At 40.6% G+C, this 20,999-nt stretch overlaps 1 protein-coding gene across 8 annotated transcripts in view; it reads right to left on the bottom strand.

Annotated features, from left to right (window-relative positions):
- Positions 1-20,999, bottom strand: part of MCTP2 (multiple C2 and transmembrane domain containing 2) — a 261,080-nt gene that overhangs the window by 82,065 nt on the left and 158,016 nt on the right. For 6 of the 8 annotated variants that reach the window (XM_086365352.1, XM_086365345.1, XM_086365348.1 and 3 more), the window contains 3 exons: positions 8,872-8,973; positions 6,456-6,530; positions 3,954-4,073 (listed from right to left, as the gene is read on the bottom strand). In XM_086365352.1, the coding sequence (XP_086221478.1) occupies positions 3,954-4,073; positions 6,456-6,530; positions 8,872-8,973 (297 nt within the window). Of the gene's footprint in view, positions 1-3,953; positions 4,074-6,455; positions 6,531-8,871; positions 8,974-9,478; positions 10,201-15,666; positions 16,095-20,999 lie in introns of those variants that run through there. The other 2 variants (XM_086365350.1, XM_086365349.1) reach the window with 2 other exon arrangements.

Genomic DNA, 20,999 nt, shown 5'->3' with positions numbered 1-20,999 from the left:
TGCTGCACCTCTAGGGGAAGGACAAGCCCCAGTGGAGACTGGTTCAACCAACCCGGTTCTTTTCACATCTGGGCAATGAACCCTCAAACAGCACTTATCCTAATTTCTATCAGAGAAAGGCTTCTACATGCAGTCCTACTGTTAAATAAATCCTCGCCTTAAGACCTTGCTTCAGGGATTTCCCTGGTGGCAAAGTGGTAGAGGATCCATCTTGCCACATGGGGGACGTGGGTTTGATCCCTGGTCAAGGAACTAAGATCCCACAAGCCACAGAGCAACTAAGCCCGAGCACACAAGAGGAGAGTTCAGGGGCTGCCTCGAAAGGTTCTGCATGACACAGCGAAGACCCCAAATGCTGCAACTAAGATCCGACAGGGCCAAATAAATGAATAATTTTTTTTTAAGAAATTAAATTTTGCCATACATCAACATGAATCCGCCACGAGTGTACATGTGTTCCCAATCCTGAACCCCCCTCCATGTATGGCAAAACCAATACAATATTGTAAAGTAATTAGCCTCCAATTAAAATTTTAAAAATTAAATTAAAAAAAAAAAAGACCTTGCTTCAGACGGCACAAAAATTGTTGTGCCCCTGTAACATCAGGGCAAGTGGAAGAAGCATGAATTAAGGCATCACACAGATGAATCAAGACCAGGAGCAGAAGTCTGTCTTCAGCAGACTGTAGGAGAATGTTTGTACCATACCCGCCAAGACAAATATGATATTCCCAAGAAGGGATGGGAGGAGGCAGGCCAGGCTTCAGCATTACAGTCTCCCCTCCTCCCTGTCTGGCCCAGGTCACCAGGGGACCCAACATTCGGCAGAAAACCACCCTGAAGGGAGCCCTCCTGAGTCAGGGACACGGCCAGTGGCACCCCCTGGGGGTGGCTTTCCCCATCAGTCCTCCACAAGCAGCTGATGTTAAGTCTGTAAGCAAGAGCCACAAAAGCAAAATGTCTTTCGAAAAATAGGAAGGCTCGGCTACCCATAATCTTATTAAAAAAATAAATAAGGGAGGCTACGACACATTTTATATTTTATCCTAATAATGCATTTTCTTTAGGTGTTCTCGTGTTGAGGAGCATAAATGGTTTTGGAGTGACCATCATGATGGCAGCGACAAAAACATTCTTGAATGAAATCACACATCCGCAGCTTAGGGAAGGGAGATACGCACGTCTACATCTGCAGTATCTCTTGAGATCTGCCATGGCTGGTCAGGGTCAACGTGAGACAGTCATTCAAAAGTCGAACTCCAAAGGACAACAGAAAATTAAGTGTATCTGAGTGAAGCTCTCAAGACAACCCAGAGAGAGAGAGGGGACGCATGTATCACTGGTAATTGACTCTGCATTTTTCCAGTGAGGACCAGCAGAAAACATCCCCTTTTCCACACCGCCAGTGGGGCCTCTCACAGTCCTGGATGCCCCCAAGGGATTCCTGCAAAATCACATTTTGGCAAACCAGCAAGAAGAGCACCCCTGTATCTTTCATTCCGTGGGACTGAGGGGTGTGCAAAGACCTTGTGCCAGCCTGAGCCTGGCAGCCAGGCTGGCAGGGGACTCTGCAATGTGATGTCGGCAAGCAGGGTTCACTCAGGTCGCAGGCACTGCAGAAGCGGCCCCGCTGCCAAGGCTCACTTCCCGGGTAGCAGCCCCCTCCATGAAACAACTTACTTGTATTCACTTGTGGTGATCTTTCTTCAGATCACGCTGACAGCCCATTAATCATTTCTGTCATCCCCTACATAATCCAGTGCAACAGATCTCTTGTTTTTGTAAAAATCCCAGTGCCAGAAACTAAGCTCCAGAAAGGGGAAACCCTTTCCTCTTCCCAGCGGCCGGCCCGGGTGCTGAGTGCAAGAAGCCACCAGAAGTGGTAACTGTTGCCCGGAATCACAGAGAACGTTCCCTGGAAAGTTTGTAAAGAGAATTCAGGTGGGAAACAGAGTCAGGGAGGCTGAAGAGGAGCAGCCACCAGCTGAGGGGGAACGTGAGAAAGGAAAGTGGGCGAATCGACCCCCAAAGTCAGATAGGGATTAAAGAAACCCTTCTTCAGGGTGTAACCAAGGCCAATTGGTCGGGCAACTTTAAACCAAAGAAAAAGGACGTTAAAGGCCAAGGCTGCAGCCATCACAGAACTTCTGCCTCCCAAACCAATGAAAAACTAGCATTAACTAAGGACAAAATAGAATGAGTCCCAATGGCTGAGAAAAGGCCTCTTGCGGAGCCAGTACACTGCTTACGTAATAAAAGTGGAAGTGACTTTGAACCCACTGACCTCTGGGACTGACTGTTTTTTTTCATGCAGATATGCCTGGTGGGTAGGAATGAGCCTAATGATAGGACGCAGGGGACAGAAGAGCCACGATCGTGACTCAACTGCTTACACAGGCATTAGGTCACACTGGGACCTGTACAGGGGACAGGAGTTAATTACATCACACAGGGGTCCCCAACATCTGGGATCTAATGCCTGATGACCTGAGGTGGAGCTGCTGTAATAAGAGAAATAAACCGTACAATAAATGTGATAAACTTGAATCATCCTGGAACATCCCCTCACCATCCACCCCTGGTCCACAGAAAAACCGTCTTCCATGAAACCAGTCCTTGGTATCAAAAAGGTTGGGTACCACTGGCACAATACAGAAGGCGCAAGAAGAGCAGCTGAGCGCCTGTTTTCTTTTCTTCCTCCTCCCACGCCGGATGCTACCAATCTGATCAACGACAAGCTCCTTTACAGACAAGGGAGGATGCCCCAAGATGCAAAGTGAGGACGCTGTGCTATTAATAACTCTCAAGTCCCTACTAGATTCTGGGACTCTCGGAGGTTGACCCAGGTGGTTTGAAGATCACGTGCAGGTCTGAGATTCTGTGATTTTAGCACACTCATAAGGAAGGGCCGATGGTATTATAAAAGTGTATTTCACAGACATCATGGTTCTCCTCAGTGCTGTTGAGTCAACTTGTAGTAATCAGTTATGACTCAAGAGGTTTGATATGAACATATGTTTTTCATACCAAAGTCTGTCAATGATTTACTTAAAACATAAATTACAGCAAGGCAGTCTTCATTTAGTCATGTGATTTTTCATCTGCCATTTTTCAAAAAACACAAGCACTTACGGGCACAGAAGGAGAGAAACAGACCCATGTAGTGATTAAACAAATGGCCCCAGAAACATTCAGAGTCACGCTCGACTCATTGTCACAGTCCATGGAATTCTCCAGGCCAGAATACTATAGTGAGTAGCCTGTCCCTTCTCCAGGGGATCTTCCCAACCTAGGGATCGAACCCAGGTCTCCTGCATTACAGACGGATTCTTTACCAGCTGAGCCACAAGGAAAGCCCAAGAATACTAGAGTGGATAGCCTATCCCTTCTCCAGCAGATCTTCCCAACCCAGGAATTGAACAAGGGTGTCCTGCATTGCAAGTGGATTCTTTACCGAGTTACCAGGGAAGCCTATCAAGAGATAGTATATGAGTATGAGTTGGGTGGCTCAGTGGGTAAAGAATCTGCCTGCAGTGCAGGAGACCCAGGTTTGATCCCTCGGTTGGTCACCCACTCCAATATTCTTGCCTGGGACAATCCCATGGATAGAGGAGCCTGGAGGGCTACAGTCCATGGAGTTGCAAGAGTTGGACACGACTGAGTGACTAAATCATGAGTTGGGTAAGTTAAGGGATTTCCAAGGATAAATTTGATAAGGATGGTCTTAGAAAGAAACCTCCTACATAGTCTCCTATGTCTCCTACATAATATATTGTAAGAAGGTGGCTGTATATCCTTTATTGTTTAAGTTTCCTTACTGGTATAAACTTCAGCTTTGCTGAATGTGCACCATTCTGTTTCATCTAAGTACAATAAAACCCACCTGCCTTTGGATTTGGGACTCAGAGTAAATAATCTGAATTTTTTTTTTAATAAAAAAAAAGGAACCTTACCACGAATGCTACTGTACTTCTCAGCGTGGATTCCCACTGGAAGCAGCTTTTAAGGAACTGTATTGTATTCCATATAGCCATGGTGAGTCTCTTCACTCGGTCTACATCTCTGGATAAGATCTAATTAAAAAAAAATGGAAAACAGGGAATGAGATTTACACACTTCAATTATTCTCTTTAGACCAGACGGCTTGGTCATTTGAATTATATTCTGTATAGCCAATAATTAACAAAACAATAAAGAAGAGTCCTAAAATTTTTCTAGAATTCATTTTTAAAATATGACCATTCAGGGAGGAAAAGAGAATCCATTGCATTTTATAGCTCCTTTAAAGGAGAACTGCTGCTGCTGCTGCTGCTAAGTCGCTTCAGTCGTGTCCGACTCTGTGTGACCCCATAGACAGCAGCCCACCAGGCTCCCCCGTCCCTGGGATTCTCCAGGCAAGAACACTGGAGTGGGTTGCCATTTCCTTCTCCAATGCATGAAAGTAAAAAGTGAAAGTGCAGTCGCTCAGTCGTGTCCGACTCTTTGGGACCCCGTGGACTGCAGCCTACCAGGCTCCTCTGTCCATGGGGTGTTCCAGGCAAGAGTACTGGAGTGGGGTGCCATAAAGGAGAACAGGCTGTTTCAATAATGTTCAACACAAAACTGAGCTGGTAAAAAATACAGCCATCAGGCATGTGATGTGTGTGAATTTGTGTGTGTGTGTTTAAGAAAGATAGAATAGAGTGAGGACTTGTGCTGTTCAGTTTTTAGTTTGGAAGGAACTGGGTAGTTTTAGTAGAAATCTCATATATTCTAGCTCATCACATCTAGAAGAAAAAGTCTATAAAGCTCCAATCCTTTGGCTACCTCATGGGAAGTGCCAACTCACTGGAGAAGACCCTGATGCTGGGAAAGACTGAGAGCAGGAGAAGGGGGTGACAGAGGAAGAGATGGTTGGAAGGCATCACCAGATCAATGAACATGAGTTTGAGCAAACTCTGGGAGATAGTGAAGGACAGGACAGCCTAGCGTGCTGCAGTCCATGGGGACGCAAAGAGTTGGACATGACTGAGTGAATGAACAACAGAAGCAACACAGTGAAGTAAATTCCTGGGGAGGGAATCCAGCTCTCCCACCTCTTTGCTGTGTGACGTTGGGCCAGTTTCTTAACCTCTCTTATTCAACGAGGTTGACATAGGAGTGCCAACCTTGGAGGTTGTGGAGACACTTGAAGGGCTTAGAACAGTGCCTGGCACATACCAAGAGATTTTAAGTAGCTGGGTCACAATTATAGGTTTCAACTTTGCAACCATCTGGGGATACTTAGTGGTGAGAGGCCCTGAGGGAGAAACCTAATATATCCCAGGGTCTCAGCCCCAAATCCCCTGGTGCTCCCACCTCCCAAAGCCATCCCACACCGAGGTGAAGGTCTTGTTTGGCACAGGCAAGGTCTTTTCTCCCAGATGTAGGTAGATTCATTTCAATCTGTTTGCAAAAACAGCAATGCCACCTACCTCAATTCAGGTTTTAATTTTTCAAGTAAACAGGGCAAAAGGCAATAATAATAACAATAATAAAGCCACTGACTCCGATTACACAAAATAAATATTACACTCAAATGTTGTGGCAGACCAAAACATTCGGATGCTCCTTTCAGAAGCAGATTAAGGCCTTTCCCGGGTGTGTCCAGAAGTTCATGGGAAACCAAAGGATGGTAAGCTGCCTTTATATTTAACTTGCTTTATGTAATCCCCAGCTGCTCACCCCACAGGAAGTGGTGGAAGTCATAAACACTTTAAAAAGGGGACACGCTGTTACACAACTGCAGAGGGACAATAAGTACAGAGTGAAATCCTGAACTGCGCTGGACCAGAACAGGGAGGGGCTCTGAAAAGAACTGGAAAGGTCGTGGTAAGAAAAATGTGGAACTTCCTCTACTCAGCCCTGATCTTCACTTTCTGTTGAGCTGATGAGAGAGGAATTAAGGGCCCCTGGCAGGGGGAGTGAGGATTTATTCCACCGGGGGTAAAATGCTGATACATCTCAAATTTAGGCAAAACAGAAGTGGGAGGAACAGCTGTGGGTGAATCTGAGGCTGGACATCTTGAAAGAGTCACCGGCTTAACTGTATGACGGACGTCGGAAGCAAAATGCCTCTGAAATGTGCAAGAAGGGAGAAGAGCATGGCTGTGATGGAAGGAGGGCGGACGGGCCCAGGACACTCCGGAGGTTTATGGAGGCTTGGTGCTCAGAATTCCTGTTTACAAAACGGTTCTGGATGCATGGAGGGCCGACACTCCCTGCATCATCCAACAGATATGTTCTCAGTCTTTCCCTTCTTTACTGAACCCAACCCAAGTCCTCATCTAGGGAGGAAAGGGGAGATGATGGGGGCGAAGGTGGAGAGAGGGAGGAGGAATGGAGAGGGAGGGGAGGGGAGACCAAGTCATGAGCAGTAAGTACTCCAGGTGCTGGTGCTGAGTGTACCAACAAGCCAGGTTACTGCCCTGACCTACCTTTTTGGACAGCTTGCGGCCATCTTCAACAAACCGCTTTTCTCTGGGAGTAAAGGTCCGAATACTTGCTTTGATCTAGAAAGAAACATCAGGGTTAAAAACAGAAGCATTGAGATGGATTTCACTCTCTCTCAAATGACTGAGAAGTCCTAGAAACCAACACCTTCTGACCCTAAGGGCCTGGGTAGGGGTGGGGAGCAGAGACTTAGGGGTGCCCTGGTGCTCTGCAAGGGCTTCTGGGTCTCACTTCATGAACATCACTGTCATGAGTGATGAGACGAGGTCAGACTGGAGACTTGTGGGGGCTCTTCCCACGCTGCAAATTGAAGAGACTTTTTTAAGCCACTGCAGAGATTGACTCACCAAGTCCTCCAACTAAAGTTTCTAAAGAGTCAAACTTCCCTTCAAATCATGGTTTTGCACTATCCCTTTGTCAGTAACACCTTGCAATGTGGAAATCAGTTTCCGGCTTATAAAAACATTTTTTTCCCATAGAGAATCTCATTTCCTCTCAATGATCCAGAAAAATAAGTACGTGAGTCATCTTAGTCCTGTTTTTAGGGAATAAACTGAGGGTCAGAGAGATTTTGTGGTTTGTCCAAATGACTATACTAAGGGAAAAACCTCAAAAATAAAATTCAAGTCCTTTTCTTCTATATCAGATGGACAATTAGAACATTATTGAACTAACAGTTTTGGATTTAAGGCTGTTTCCCGCCTAAAACTCCAGTTTCACATGTATGCATATTCTATATACAAGTCCTTGCCAGAAGAAAACAGGAGATGCAGGGTGATCTAACATGCACCAGAGGTTCTCCTTGAAGGGAAATGTTCAATGGGGAAGAAGAGGAAGTAACAGCAGACCCACATACTGGAGCCTGTGCCCAGAGTGCTAACATTTCCAGGAATAAAACTTCCCTGCTACTGATTTTATGAATAATCTCTTAAACAAGGCAAAGAATCAGTAGTGTAGCATCAGGGAGAAGAGTCGGGAAGACCTGCATCTGGATCCTAACTCACTCATTTATTAGCAATCATTTCTCCTCTTTGATTCTATTTGCTTATCATGAGATGACATTCATGATCGCTATGGACCAGGCTTCTTCTGGGAATGAAAGAGTATCAGAGCCTGGGACATTGTAGGTGAGTAATAAATGGCAGCCATTCTTCTAATTACTGTGAAGGTACCCCTATCCTATATTCATGGACCCCACTATCTAACCTGTGCTGTCCCTTCCCCTTCTAGAACCTGCTGCTGATACCATGACAAATGAATGCTCACAGCTAAGTAAGCCACATTCTCGCACGCCTAGGAATTTTTGCTCCCAACAGTTGAACTGTATACCCATCAGAACCAAATGCACTAATTTGTAAACCTATTTATGCCAATTTTGTCCAATACTGTAATTCTATATTTTAATTATCATAGAGATTATTGATATATTATACAAGTATTAGTTGCTCAGTTGTGTCCAACTCTTTTGAGACAACATGGACTGTAGCCCACCAGGCTCCTCTGTCCACGGAATTCTCCAGGCAAGAATACTGGAGTGGGTTGCCATTTCCTTCTCCAGGGGATCTTTCCGACCCAGGGATTGAACCCAGGTCTCCTGCGTTGCAGGCAGATTCTTTACTGCTGAGCCACCAGGGAAGCACTAATACAGATCAAAAGACTTGAAATCAATGTTGTTCTGGAAAGTGTTGAGAAAGGTCAGTTACTACAAAGATACTGCTACTGAGGTGATGATTTTATGGAAAAATAACCTAGAGGGATTCCACATTCAGACTGTTCTGTGTCTTTAAAGAATATTTCTACTTTCAAGAAACTGAAATTAGTATTTAAAGATGTTATAGGTGTATGTATGCAAGGAATACACTGTAGAACTAAAAATATTAAGTCTATGCTATTGGGAAAAAGGTTTCAGGCCTGCACCTAAAGACTGGTAGGGAATATATATTCATGTATTTTATCTTATGCTAAAAGTGCAAGATGCATTTTAAAAAATCCTCCTTTTACTGATGCTTTCCATTAACTATTTGTCCTGATAATGTATGATTGTAGAGCATCTACTATAATAGTTAAATAACATAGAGGCTTGAAAACATCTCTGTTCAATCATCAATGGAAGAAGGTTAAAGGTAATAAAGCCAAGAACCTAATTTTCCTCTTATTTCTTGTTGTTTTGTTTTTTTTTAACATTAATTTATTGAGAATTACACACCATCAATTCTATTGGGCCAAAAGGATTAATATGAGACTGTCCAGCACTGATTTTTTTTTGGCTAAGTTTCAAAACACTATTTTCTCTGTAGCTGTAAAAATTCTGAAACATTTTATAGTGATTTGACTCTCTTCAGGTTGGCCACCTTTTACTTTTGGTACAAAGAAGTTGGGAGGTAGTCTAGTTAGACTTACCGGATTATATATGAGGTCCATCTCCAAGTAAATAACTCCTTTAAAAGCTTGTTCTAAATCTTTATTCTTCAGCACGTAACAGTTTGTTTGTCCATCTCGAATCTGATAAACAATAGATAAAACACAAACTTCCTGTGAGGTTTAAACTGAACAAGCTGACAACACTGAGAATGTAAAATGCATACACAGTTGAAGCCAATATTAAACAAAATTAAACCATATAAATATTAATCATAAATCAATTTTTAATCCTAAAGTGCTTCTATAACTGATAAGAAGATAAAGTAACAATCACCAGGCTTCTCCAATAAAAAAATAAATGAATAAAAAAATAAAAGAAAAATTTAAAAAGAAATAATCACCAGGCTGAAACTGATATATGAGTGGAAAATTGGTGGTACAAACTATTACTAAGTCTACCAGGGCTTTCGTTCAAAAATCCCAGAGGTTAAACATTTTTGTTAAGAAGTGATGAATATTCTACAAAATTTCTGGCAAGTACTACTTGAGACTGCCAAGGTCATGGGAAAAAGGAAAACTTGGAAACTGTTGCAAGTCAGAAGACTAAGGAGATTAGATGACACAATGTGGTACCCTGGGCTGGATCCTGGAACAGAAAAAGGACATTTGTGGAAAAACTGGTGAAATCCAAATAAATAGCAGAGTGTAGTTAATAATAGTAATGGATAATGTCAGGTTTTTTTTTTTTTTAGTTTTGATAAATCCATCATGGCAATGTAAGATGTCAACATAAGAAGAAACTCGGTGAAGGTGTATGGGAACTCTGTATCATCTTCGCAACATTTCTGTAAACTTACAGTTATTCCCAAAACAGGGTTGTAGGATAAAATGTCTTAATTATAATATAATATTTGATTTTATAAAAATATCAACTATAGCTTATAAAATTGTTCCTGTTCAGTCGCAAAGCAGCGTCTGACTGACTCTTTGCAACCCCATAGACTGCAGCATGCCAGGCTTCCCTGTCCTTCACTATCTCCCAGGGCTTGCTCAAACTCATGTCCATTGAGCTGGTGATGCTATCTCATCCACTCATCTGTTTCCCCTTCTCCTTTTGCCTTCAATCTTTTCCAGCATCAGGGTCATTTTCAGTGAGTCGGCTCTTTGATCAGGTGGCCAAAGTAGTGGAGCTTCAGCATCAGTCCTTCCAGTGAATATTCAGAACTGATCTCCCTTAGGATGGACTGGTTGGATCTCCTTGCTGTCCAAGGGACTCTCAAGAGTCTTCTCCAACACCACAACTCAAAGGCATCAATTCTTCAGCGCTCAGACTTCTTTATGGTCCAACTCTTAATCCATACATGACTTCTGGAAAAGACCATAGGTTTGACTAGATGGACCTTTGTTGGCAAAGTGATGTCTTTGCTTTATAATACACTGTCTAGGTTTGTCAGATTTCCTTCCATTTCACTGGAATGAAAACTGACTTTTTTTCCAGTCCTGTGGCCACTGCTGATTTTCCCAAATTTGCTGACATATTGAGTGCAGCACTTTAACATCATCATCTTTTATGATTTTAAATAGCTCAGCTGGAATTCCATCACTTCCACCAGCTTTGTTCATAGTAATGCTTCCCAAGGCCCACTTGACTTTGCACTCCAGGATGTCTCGCTCTAGGTGAGTGATCACACCGTCATAGTTATCTGGGTCATTAAGAACTTTTTTGTGTGTAGTTCTTCTGTGTATTCTTGCCACTTCTTTTTGATTTCTTCTACTTCTATTAGGTCCTTACAATTTCTGTCCTTTATCTTCTAAAATAGTTTCATAAAAATATTTATGAAATATAAAATATAATTTAAAGACATTATTTTATACAAATCTTACAAAATACTTTAAAGAAATGAATTAAGGAGCCAGTTTTTAAAGAACGACCAGTTTTTCACAGCCATGTTACAAAGCAAATTAAATAAACCAGTATAGCTAAAGTTGAGGTCAAAACTCAATACATTTTAAAAGAACAACATGCTGATAAGCCCTTAAAGTTTAAGCAAGTTCCACTGATGGCTCCCTCAGCCAGCATGTACATCAGTTCCATATATCAAACTACTTGTTTGATACTACCCCAGAAATTAAGGCATCTTAGAAAAACATTGCTGTATCATTTTGGAAATGACCTGGCTCTCATTAAGGCATTTTCTTTTCAGATTTGATAGCAAGCAGCAATGCTTATATTGTACACAGGAGCAGCATATGTATTATTAAACTTCTGGCTTGTTCGAAACATCTCTGCTAACTCAAACAGGGCAGAGGCAAACTTGAGCTGACCAAAAGCTCCATTTGGGATTGTAATGATCAAAGATTTGGAATAACATAGGAAATTTGAGGGCATGACGTTTGAGCTATATTTTAAATGACTACTGCTGTACTACAAGCATTCAACACAAGTGTTCTTATAAACAGTGGTGGAAGTGAGTTGAATAAGTCACGGTGTGGGGCGGGTGGAGGACAGAGCCTTTCCACTTTACAAGGGAGAGGTCACCTTCCTTCCCGAAGTCACCCCACCTCTCTCAGATTGAATAGGTTTTAACAGAAAGATGGTTTTCCTGGCCAGTGGCGAAGAGGAAGGGGCTGCCCCATCAAGACCTGACTTCCTTCCTAAACGGTATCCAAACAGGATTCCGAGCTTCCTCTTGTATCCTCTGTCTCACTTAATAAATTGTGGGTGTTAAAGTTGAAAGAAATAAATACAAAGACAGCATGACAATTTGCCAAGCTGACTTTGGTCCAATTTAGCTTTGCTTCAACCCACAGTCATTGTACCGTTATCTTAAAATTTCCATGATTTCTTAACGCTTCGGGAAGGGCAACAGAAGAACAAGAGATATCTGTATAAAAAGAAACATTTCATAGTAAAAGAAGTTTTTTTAATTATTATTTTGGGTAAATGATCGTTTCCTCTTTCTCAATGTCCTAGAATTGTGTCAGCAAAGCACAGAATCCACCTAGGACATTAATGCTGTTTTTAAAGCTAGAGATATAATTAAGGCTACTCATGTTTGGCACTTTAATATATTACTTTTTAAATATAGAAATTCCAAGTTTAAAAATGTGTAAAAAGATTGAAACATGACAGAAAAAAAGTCCTTCTGGATGTCCATAAATACTACAATTCCTTCCTGGAGAAGGAAATTAGACAGGAATTTCTAAAATTTTTTGAGAATCTATATTCATTTTTATATTCTTGAGAAAAACGTATTTTAAATTTTTTGTGCTAAACTGAATATATTTTGCAGTTTCATTTTTTATCAATATGATTTGATAATGACTGTATTAGTATATTTCTCATTTATTTAAACTGCTATGTAAGTTTCACAATCTGAATAAACCACAATTTGCAAATCCTCTTATTTATGAACATTTGGTTGATTCTGCTGTTTTCAGTCTGTCCTCTATAATATCTCTGAGGAAAAGATAAACAGTGAGAGATAGAGAGGAAACAGACTATTTTGTGTCTGGGATATGCTTGAGTTAAGCACAGATCAATGCATTGAACATTTAGTGTTATAACTAACACTGAAATAGTAACCAAAGAAACTTTTAAAATATTTCCATTTCCCAAGGTTTATACATAATTGAACTTTCAACACATGAATAGAGGATAAAAATTTCCACAACATCTCAACTTGCCAAACTCCTATATCACAGTATTTATATAATAAAAAAATAAAAGATAAACATATTTTTCCAGCTGAGGACTATATTTATTGTTTATACTTAACTGTGAAAATTATTTGTAGCAGTTTCTAATGTTAAAACCTCTATGAACACAGACAAAACACAGCCAAAAGAAAACTTAGAGCAGAGAATCCATATATAATTTTATCTTTAGGTATGAGAAAGGCACTTCAATTAAGAGTCAAGACCTCTGTCACCCAAGGCAAAAAGGAATGATACCATTTTCAATTTATGACAAAAGGAAGTCTCTCAGTTCAACAGGACAGTCTTCCTGGATTCATTTTGGAGGGGATTTCATTTCACTCAAACAGAAGAGTGAATAATGGATAATGTCTCTAACTTTAGTGTAACAAGAGAACTCTTCATAGGGACTTGTCACACACCTTTGCAATCTCACCTTTTCATAGGTAAGAAGCACAGATATCAAGCAATCATTTGGGGAAGGCAGCACTGTAGGATGGTAATACAGATGTAACCTAATTAGGAATAAAACTTTCACCATCAGGGAAATGGGCATTTCCATGTTGTTTTACCTTATTTTCAGAAACAAAATGATATATCAGCAGGCTTTTATCAAGAACATGAGTGTGTGCATGAGTGCTAAGTCGCTTCAGTCATGTCTGACTCTTTTGCAATGGTATGGACTGTAGCCTCACACTCCTCTGTCCATGCAATTTTCCAGACAAAAATACTGGAGTGGGTTCCCATGCCCTCCTCCAGGGGATCTTTCCAGCCTAGGGTTGAATCTGCATCTTTTATGTCTCCTGCATTGGCAGGTGGATTCTTTACCACAAGTGCCACCTGGGAAGCCTGATCAAGAACATGCTAACCACGAATTCCTGGTTAAATCAGTGAATGAAAGAGCACAGGAAGTCTGTGTCTGAGTAACAATTCAGGATTTCAGAGCCAGAGGACAAGTAACAGATTTTAATCTGACCTGAAATTACCTTTAAACTATGCAATTTTTCTCTGTATAAAAGAATTTTAAATCTGCTTACACAAGCTTTAAGCACAGTAAATATAAGGAACTTTTTAAAAGTTGGATGTTAAAACTAAGTTTTGTGTCAAAAAGATACTATCCGTTATATTAGAAAATGGAACTGTTTTAAATTGGCATATAAAAAAGTATGTGGGACACAGAAAAAAGCATTTTTCTTAGCTGAAACTCTTTTTAAAGAATTCTCATTATTATGCTTTAAAGTTCTTTGATGTAACTAGATATCAACTGATTCAACGGCAAAGTTAATCAAAATCAATATGAATAAAACCATCCGTTGGCTTAAGGAGGAAAGATACACACTTAAGATCTAAATCCAAACTCAAGAGTCATATTGATCCTCCCCCCTCCTCACTGTAACCTTCTTGTGAATAAAAGGAGAACATTTGGGTGTAAACAAGCCTTATTCTATCAGAAGCTTTTCACTGCACACAAAAGGGAAAACATTCTCACACGACATCACAGTATAGCAGCTGGTTCCCACTGATGCACATGCAAAGTGACTCCAATAAAATGTGATATGGACAGACACATGGCTGGGAAAGAAGAAAGTGACTATCCTTTACTTGGTCGTGATTCTATTTCCGTCCCCGCTTGGAATCAGGCCTGTTTCCCATGGTAGGAGTCACAAACACCATGAGACTGCAAAACCCACGAGGTCGCGATTTGCCCTGATCAAGGCCACCGCTAACAGCAAAGGCAGCACCGAATTCATCAACCCAGCCCTCCTCATATACCACCTCTGTCTTCGAGCAAGGCAATCCAACCCACCCGTTTGTTGTCGTTCAGTCGCTCAGTCGTGTCCGACTCTTTGTGACCCCATGAACCGCAGCATGACAGGCTTCCCTGTCCTTCAACATCTCCCCTTCCCTGCTCAAACTCATGTCCGTAGAGTCGATGCCACCCAACCATCTCATCCTCTGTCGTCCCCTTCGCCTCCTGCCTTCAATCTTTCCCAGCATCAGGGTCTTTTCCAATGAGTCATCTCTTTGCATCAGGTGGCTAAAGTATTGGAGCTTCATTTTACCATCAGTCCTTCGAGTGAATATTCAGGACTGATTTCTTTTAGGATGGACTGGTTTGATCTCCTTGCTGTCTAAGGGACTCAAGAGTCTTCTCCAACACCACAGTTTAAAAGCATCAATTCTTCGGCACTCAGCTTTCTTTATGGTCCAACACTCACATCCAAACATGACTACTGGAAAAACCATAGCTTTGACTACATGGACCTTTGTTGACAAAGTAACATCTCTGCTTTATAATATGCTGTCTAGGTTTGTTACAGCTTTTCTTCCAAGGAGCAAGCGTCCAGCCATTTCTGAATCCAAAACCCTGCACTGAACTTTGAAAAAATCAGAAAACCTTGCTGTACCCAGCAAGTCTGTCAACTCTCTCCTTAAAATGTAAGCTGTCTTTACAAACTATTTTACACTAATTGTATAAATGCTGTACAGTTTACAAAAATAGCTTAAAAAAGAAAAAAATGTATTTTTTATCTTTTACATATTTTGACAAACACACAGCTCTAATTTGTAATGTACTTTTAAATATGTATTTAACTTAAGAAAGTGACAGTCTGACTCTCTGCAACCCCATGGACCACAGCTCACCAGGCTTCTCTATCAGTGGAATTCTCCAGGTAAGAATACTAGAGTTGGTAGCCATTCCCTTCTCCAGGGAATCTTTCCAACCCAGGAACCAAACCTAGGTCTGCTGAAATGCAGGCAGATTCTTTACGGCCTGAGCCACCAAGAAAGCCCACCAACTCAGTGGACATGAGCTTAAGCCAACTCAAGATAGTGAAGGACAGGGAAGCCGGTACGCTGCAGTCTATGGGCTTGCAAAGAGTTAGACACGACTTAGCAACTAAACAACATCTTAGGAAAATAAGATCACAGTGTACTGGATAAAGATTGGGGCTCTAGAGGCAGATGAAGTGAGTTTAAATTCTGGCTCTGGCTCAGAGTGGCTATTAAACTTTGGATAAGTTACATAACTTCTCTCCAGTTTCCTAATCTGTAAAGAGTGAATAAAAAAGATACATATCTCAGCAGCTGTTGTGAAATAATCAGCAAAAAGCAGTAAGAACAGTGACAAGTACATAGGAGCTGCCTATGAAATAACATTATTTTTTAGCTTTATTTTAATGTATATGCTTTTTAACCACTTGTGTTTTAAACTTGACAAAAAGTACGGGAAATATTCTCCATTGTAAAAATTTATTCTTCTCCATAATTCAGAGTGGTTCTTTATCTTATGAATATTCCATAATTAACTTAACCAATCTGCCATTGGAAAAGAATATTCTGTAATTTACTTCACCAATCTTCCAGCTTCTTTCCATTGGAAAAGTCTTCCCTGATGTTGGGAAAGATTGAGGGCAGAAGAAGGGGGAGGCAGATGAAGTGGTTGGATGGCATCATCGACTCAATGGGCATGAGTTTGGTCAAACCCCGCAGACAGTGAAGGACTGGGAAGCCTGGCGTGCTGCAGTCCACGGGGTCATAAAGAGTCCAATGAGACTGAGCAACTGAAAAAAACAAATCTAAAGTTGCAACTAAGATTGTTTCCAATTTTTAACAGCTACAGACACATAGATAGTTTTATACATAGATATACTTACATTTCCATGATGCATTCTCCCCCCAAAAAATTTAGGTGGAATTATTGAGTAACAGGGTACACCTATTTTTACAGTTTCAGCAAGTACTGCCAACCTGCTCTCCTAAAATACTGTTAACTTCTACTCTCCTGGCTCCAGTGAGTAAGCCTGTCCACTTCCTTGCAACTTTGCCAACCACAGGCATTTTTATCTAATATACAGCAATTTCATAGGAATAAAATGGCCTCAGGTTGTTTTAATATGTGCTTTTTTATAACTAATGAAACTGAACATTTTCTGTCATATGTTTATTAACAATGGGCCATGGTAGGACCATGAAACCAGAGAGACTTCAATTCAATTCCCATATCTGGCATTTAGCATCTGTGTGACTGTGGCTAATTACTGTATTTCTCCAAGCCCCAGTTACCTCTCTAAAATAGATATCTAGTACATAAATGCATAAAGATATGTCTATTAAATTTTAATCCAAAGTCTCCTCTAAGAGGCTTGTATCAGGTCATGCTCCCGCCAACTGCACTGGAGAGAGTCCTTCTGCTACACTTAATCATCACTGTTCTTGAAAAACCTTGACTATATTTGTTAATCTGATGGCTTAAACTAATTTAGTAATTTAAGCTACTAAAACAAGGGTGATGAGGTGACAGTTTACACTTTAAGTGCTTACCGTGTGCTACTGAGTACTCTTTTTACATTCACTGAACTATGTGAATCCTCACCACAGATCTCCACTGCAAGTACTGTGATAATTATCATCATTTCATGGAGGATGAGAGAGAGCCAGAGATGTTAAGTAAGGTGTCAAAAGTCACACAGCCAGTTTGGGGAGAAGTTCAGTTCAGTTCAGTTCAGTTGCTCAGTCGTGTCTGACTCTTTGTGACCCCATGAATCACAGCACACCAGGCCTCCCTGTCCATCACCAACTCCCGGAGTTCACTCAGACTCACGTCCATCGAGTCAGTGATGCCATCCAGCCATCTCATCCTTTGTCGTCCCCTTCTCCTCCTGCCCTCATTCCCTCTCAGCATCAGAGTCTTTTCCAATGAGTCACTCTTCGCATGAGGTGGCCAAAGTATTAGAGTTTCAGCTTCAGCATCAGTCCTTCCAATGAACACCCAGGACTGATCTCCTTTAGAAAGGACTGGTTGGATTTCCTTGCAGTCCAAGGGACTCTCAAGAGTCTTCTCCAACACCACAGTTCAAAAGCATCAATTCTTCGGCGCTCAGCCTTCTTCACAGTCCAATGCTCACATCCATACATGACCACTGGAAAAACCATAGCCTTGACCAGATGGACCTTTGCTGGCAAAGTAATGTCTCTGCTTTTCAATATGCTATCTAGGTTGGTCATAACTTTCCTTCCAAGGAGTAAGCGTCTTTTAATTTCATGGCTGCAGTCACCATCTGCAGTGATTTTGGAGCCCCCCAAAATAAAGTCTTACACTGTATCCACTGTGTCCACATCTATTTCCCATGAAGTGATGGGACCGGATGCCATGATCTTCATTTTCTGAATGTTGAGCTTTAAGCCAACTTTTTCACTCTCCTCTTTCACTTCCATCAAGAGGCTTTTGAGTTCCTCTTCACTTTCTGCCATAAGGGTGGTGTCATCTGCATATCTGAGGTTATTGATATTTCTCCCGGCAATCTTGATTCCAGCTTGTGCTTCTTCCAGTCCAGCGTTTCTCATGATGTACTCTGCATATAAGTTAAATAAGCTGGGTGACAATATACAGCATTGACGTACTCCTTTTCCTATTTGGAACCAGTATGTTGTTTCATGTCCAGTTCTAACTGTTGCTTCCTGACCTACATATAGGTTTCTCAAGAGGCAGGTCAGGTGGTCTGGTATTCCCATCTCTTTCAGAATTTTCCACAGTTTATTGTGATCCACACAGTCAAAGGCTTTGGCATAGTCAATAAAGCAGAAATAGATGTTTTTCGGGAACTCTCTTGCTTTTTTGATGATCCAGCAGATGTTGGCAATTTGATCTCTGGTTCCTCTGCCTTTTCTAAAACCAGCTTGAACACCTGGAAGTTCACGGTTCACGTATTGCTGAAGCCTAGCTTGGAGAATATTTTGAGCATTACTTTACTAGCACAATGACTGCAATGGTGCAATTAAGAATTCTTTGGCATTGCCTTTCTTTGGGATTGGAATGAAAACTGACCTTTTCCAGTCCTGTGGCCACTGCTGAGTTTCCCAAATTTGCTGGCATATTGAGTGCAGCACTTTCACAGCATCATCTTTCAGGATTTGAAATAGCTCAACTGGAATTCCATCACCTTTGTTCGTGATGCTTTCTAAGGCCCACTTGACTTCACATTCCAGGATGTCTGGCTCTAGGTGAGTGATCACACCATCATGATGATCTGGGTCATGAAGCTCTTTTTTGTACAGTTCTTCTGTGTATTCTTGCCACCTTTTCTTAATATCTTCTGCTTCTGTTAGGTCCATACTATTTCTGTCCTTTATCAAGCCCATCTTTGCATGAAATGTTCCCTTGGTATCTCTAATTTTCTTGAAGAGATCTCTAGTCTTTCCCATTTTGTTGTTTTCCTCTATTTCTTTGCATTGATCATTGAGGAAGGCTTTCTTACCTCTCCTTGCTATTCTTTGGAACTCTGCATTTAGATGCTTATATCTTTCCATTGCTCCTTTGCTTTTTGCTTTTCTCTTCTTTTCACAGCTATTTGTAAGGCCTCCCCAGACAGCCATTTTGCTTTTTTGCATTTCTTTTCCATGGGGATGGTCTTGATCCCTGTCTCCTGTACAATGTCACGAACCTCCATCCATAGTTCATCAGGCACTCTATCTATCAGATCTAGTCCCTTAAATCTATTTCTCACTTCCACTGTATAATCATAAGGGATTTGATTTAGGTCATACCTGAATGGTCTAGTGGTTTTCCCCACTTTCTTCAATTTAAGTCTGAATTTGGCAATAAGGAGTTCATGATCTGAGCCACAGTCAGCTCCCGGTCTTGTTTTTGTTGACTGTATAGAGCTTCTCCATCTTTGGCTGCAAAGAATATAATCAATCTGATTTCGGTGTTGACCATCTGGTGATGTCCATGTGTAGGGTCTTCTCTTGTGTTGTTGGAAGAGGGTGTTTGTATGACCAGTGCGTTCTCTTGGCAAAACTCTATTCTATGGGGAGAAGACTGGGTGTCAACCCAGGTGCTCTGGCTTCCTCTTCTGCAGTCTTAACAACCATGACGGTGGCTGAATAAAGCATGAGCCATTCATAGGCTTATTAGCTATTCAGATTTCTGCCTCTTTGATTTAAACTTTTTGCTAGATTGAATTGTCTTTTGCTTGCTGATTAAAAACAAACTTTATATTATTGCTGTCATCTATTTGTTTTTATGCTGCAAGTTTTTTTTTTTTAACCAACCTATCCTATGGCTTCTAATCTTCAAAGGAAATTTTTGCTTTCATTGTGACATCTTAAATCTAGTTCTGTTATCATTCCTGTTTTTCAGTTTGCTTGTAGAGCACTTTCCACTATTTTAATAGTTTTGTTTATGGGGTTTCTTTCAAGTGTTTGACCTTTAACTCCTCTTGTGTTTCGTGTAACTTGCTGATGTATTTTGCCCTGATGAATAAGCAACCAATTCACCCCACTAATACAGTGACCATTTAGTTTATCCTCTCAATGAGTTCATGTTTCAAGCTTTTTATATATTAAATGGTTCTCAACTAATTAGCTATTTAAATGATTATTTAGTGTTTTCATGTCCTTCAGTACAGTTCTAGAACTTCCTCACATAGTTTTTAAGCATTATAATAGTTTTTGTTTCTTGCTGTTACACTCTTTGGTGGTTTTATTTATTTTCTTTTTTTAGGTTTGTAAATGTTTTCTACTGGGTATGGCCACTGGTTTTCATCTTCTCAATTTTGATGTTTTTTACACATTACTGACTTTGTAAATTCCAATATATTGTCTATTAATTTTCTCTATATTTATAGATATTCTAAGATAACTAGTACTTGGAAATAATGTATTTCCTTCATTAAAACATCATTTATTTTTCTTATGCTTTTGCATTGGCTGGATCTTATATTAAAGGTTTCGTTTTAATAGTCAGTTCTTACGTATATAAGCAATCCTAGCAGTAGAAACTATCATTATCTTCATTTTAAAAATGAAGAACTAGAAGGGCTTGCCCGGTGGTCCAGTGGTTAAGACTCAGAGCTTCCACCAGGGGGCAGGGGTTCCATCCCTGTTTGGGGAAGTTCCCTATGCTGTATGGCAGCCAAGAAAAAAAAAAAAGGTCAGATTATAATCTAATACAATTATAATTTTCTACTGCTTTTCATCATGAGCTTTACATATCTATATAACCTTTTTTTTTTTTTTTTAATCTCTTAAAAAGATGAACAGAAACAAAATCTATGGCAGGATGGCTCACTGTCCTGGATTGTTTCAATTCTGACTTGCACCTGAGCACATGTATGTGCTTTGAACAATTCACCACCATTAATATATTGATTTTAGAATATGAATTTTAAGGGAGCCAAGAGTTACCCAATATATTCACCCTTATTAAAAGATATATTGAATTCAGAACAGGCTCTTTATTTAATAGGCTGAGATGCACTTAGCACATTACCAATTTGAGAGAGAGCAAAAGTTGAAGTACTTTGAATACTTAACACTTAGACATTTTAAAATGTAGTCTGTATTTTCTCTGAAAGGTAAGGCAAGTTTTAGTTTATAACCTGATTAAAGAAAATGTGAAATCACAAAAATTATGCACTCTAAGAAATACAATTTTTATTTTTAAACATGAGATAAGGTATGGTACT

The sequence above is a fragment of the Bos grunniens genome, chromosome 21, assembly GCF_055505025.1.
Source record: "Bos grunniens cultivar Pamir isolate PY7600 chromosome 21, Bosgru_T2T1.0, whole genome shotgun sequence".
In the NCBI taxonomy this organism is placed as follows: Eukaryota; Metazoa; Chordata; class Mammalia; order Artiodactyla; family Bovidae; genus Bos; species Bos grunniens.
The sequence above is the reverse complement of the archived record's forward strand: the minus strand, read 5'-3'. Positions and strand labels throughout refer to the sequence as shown.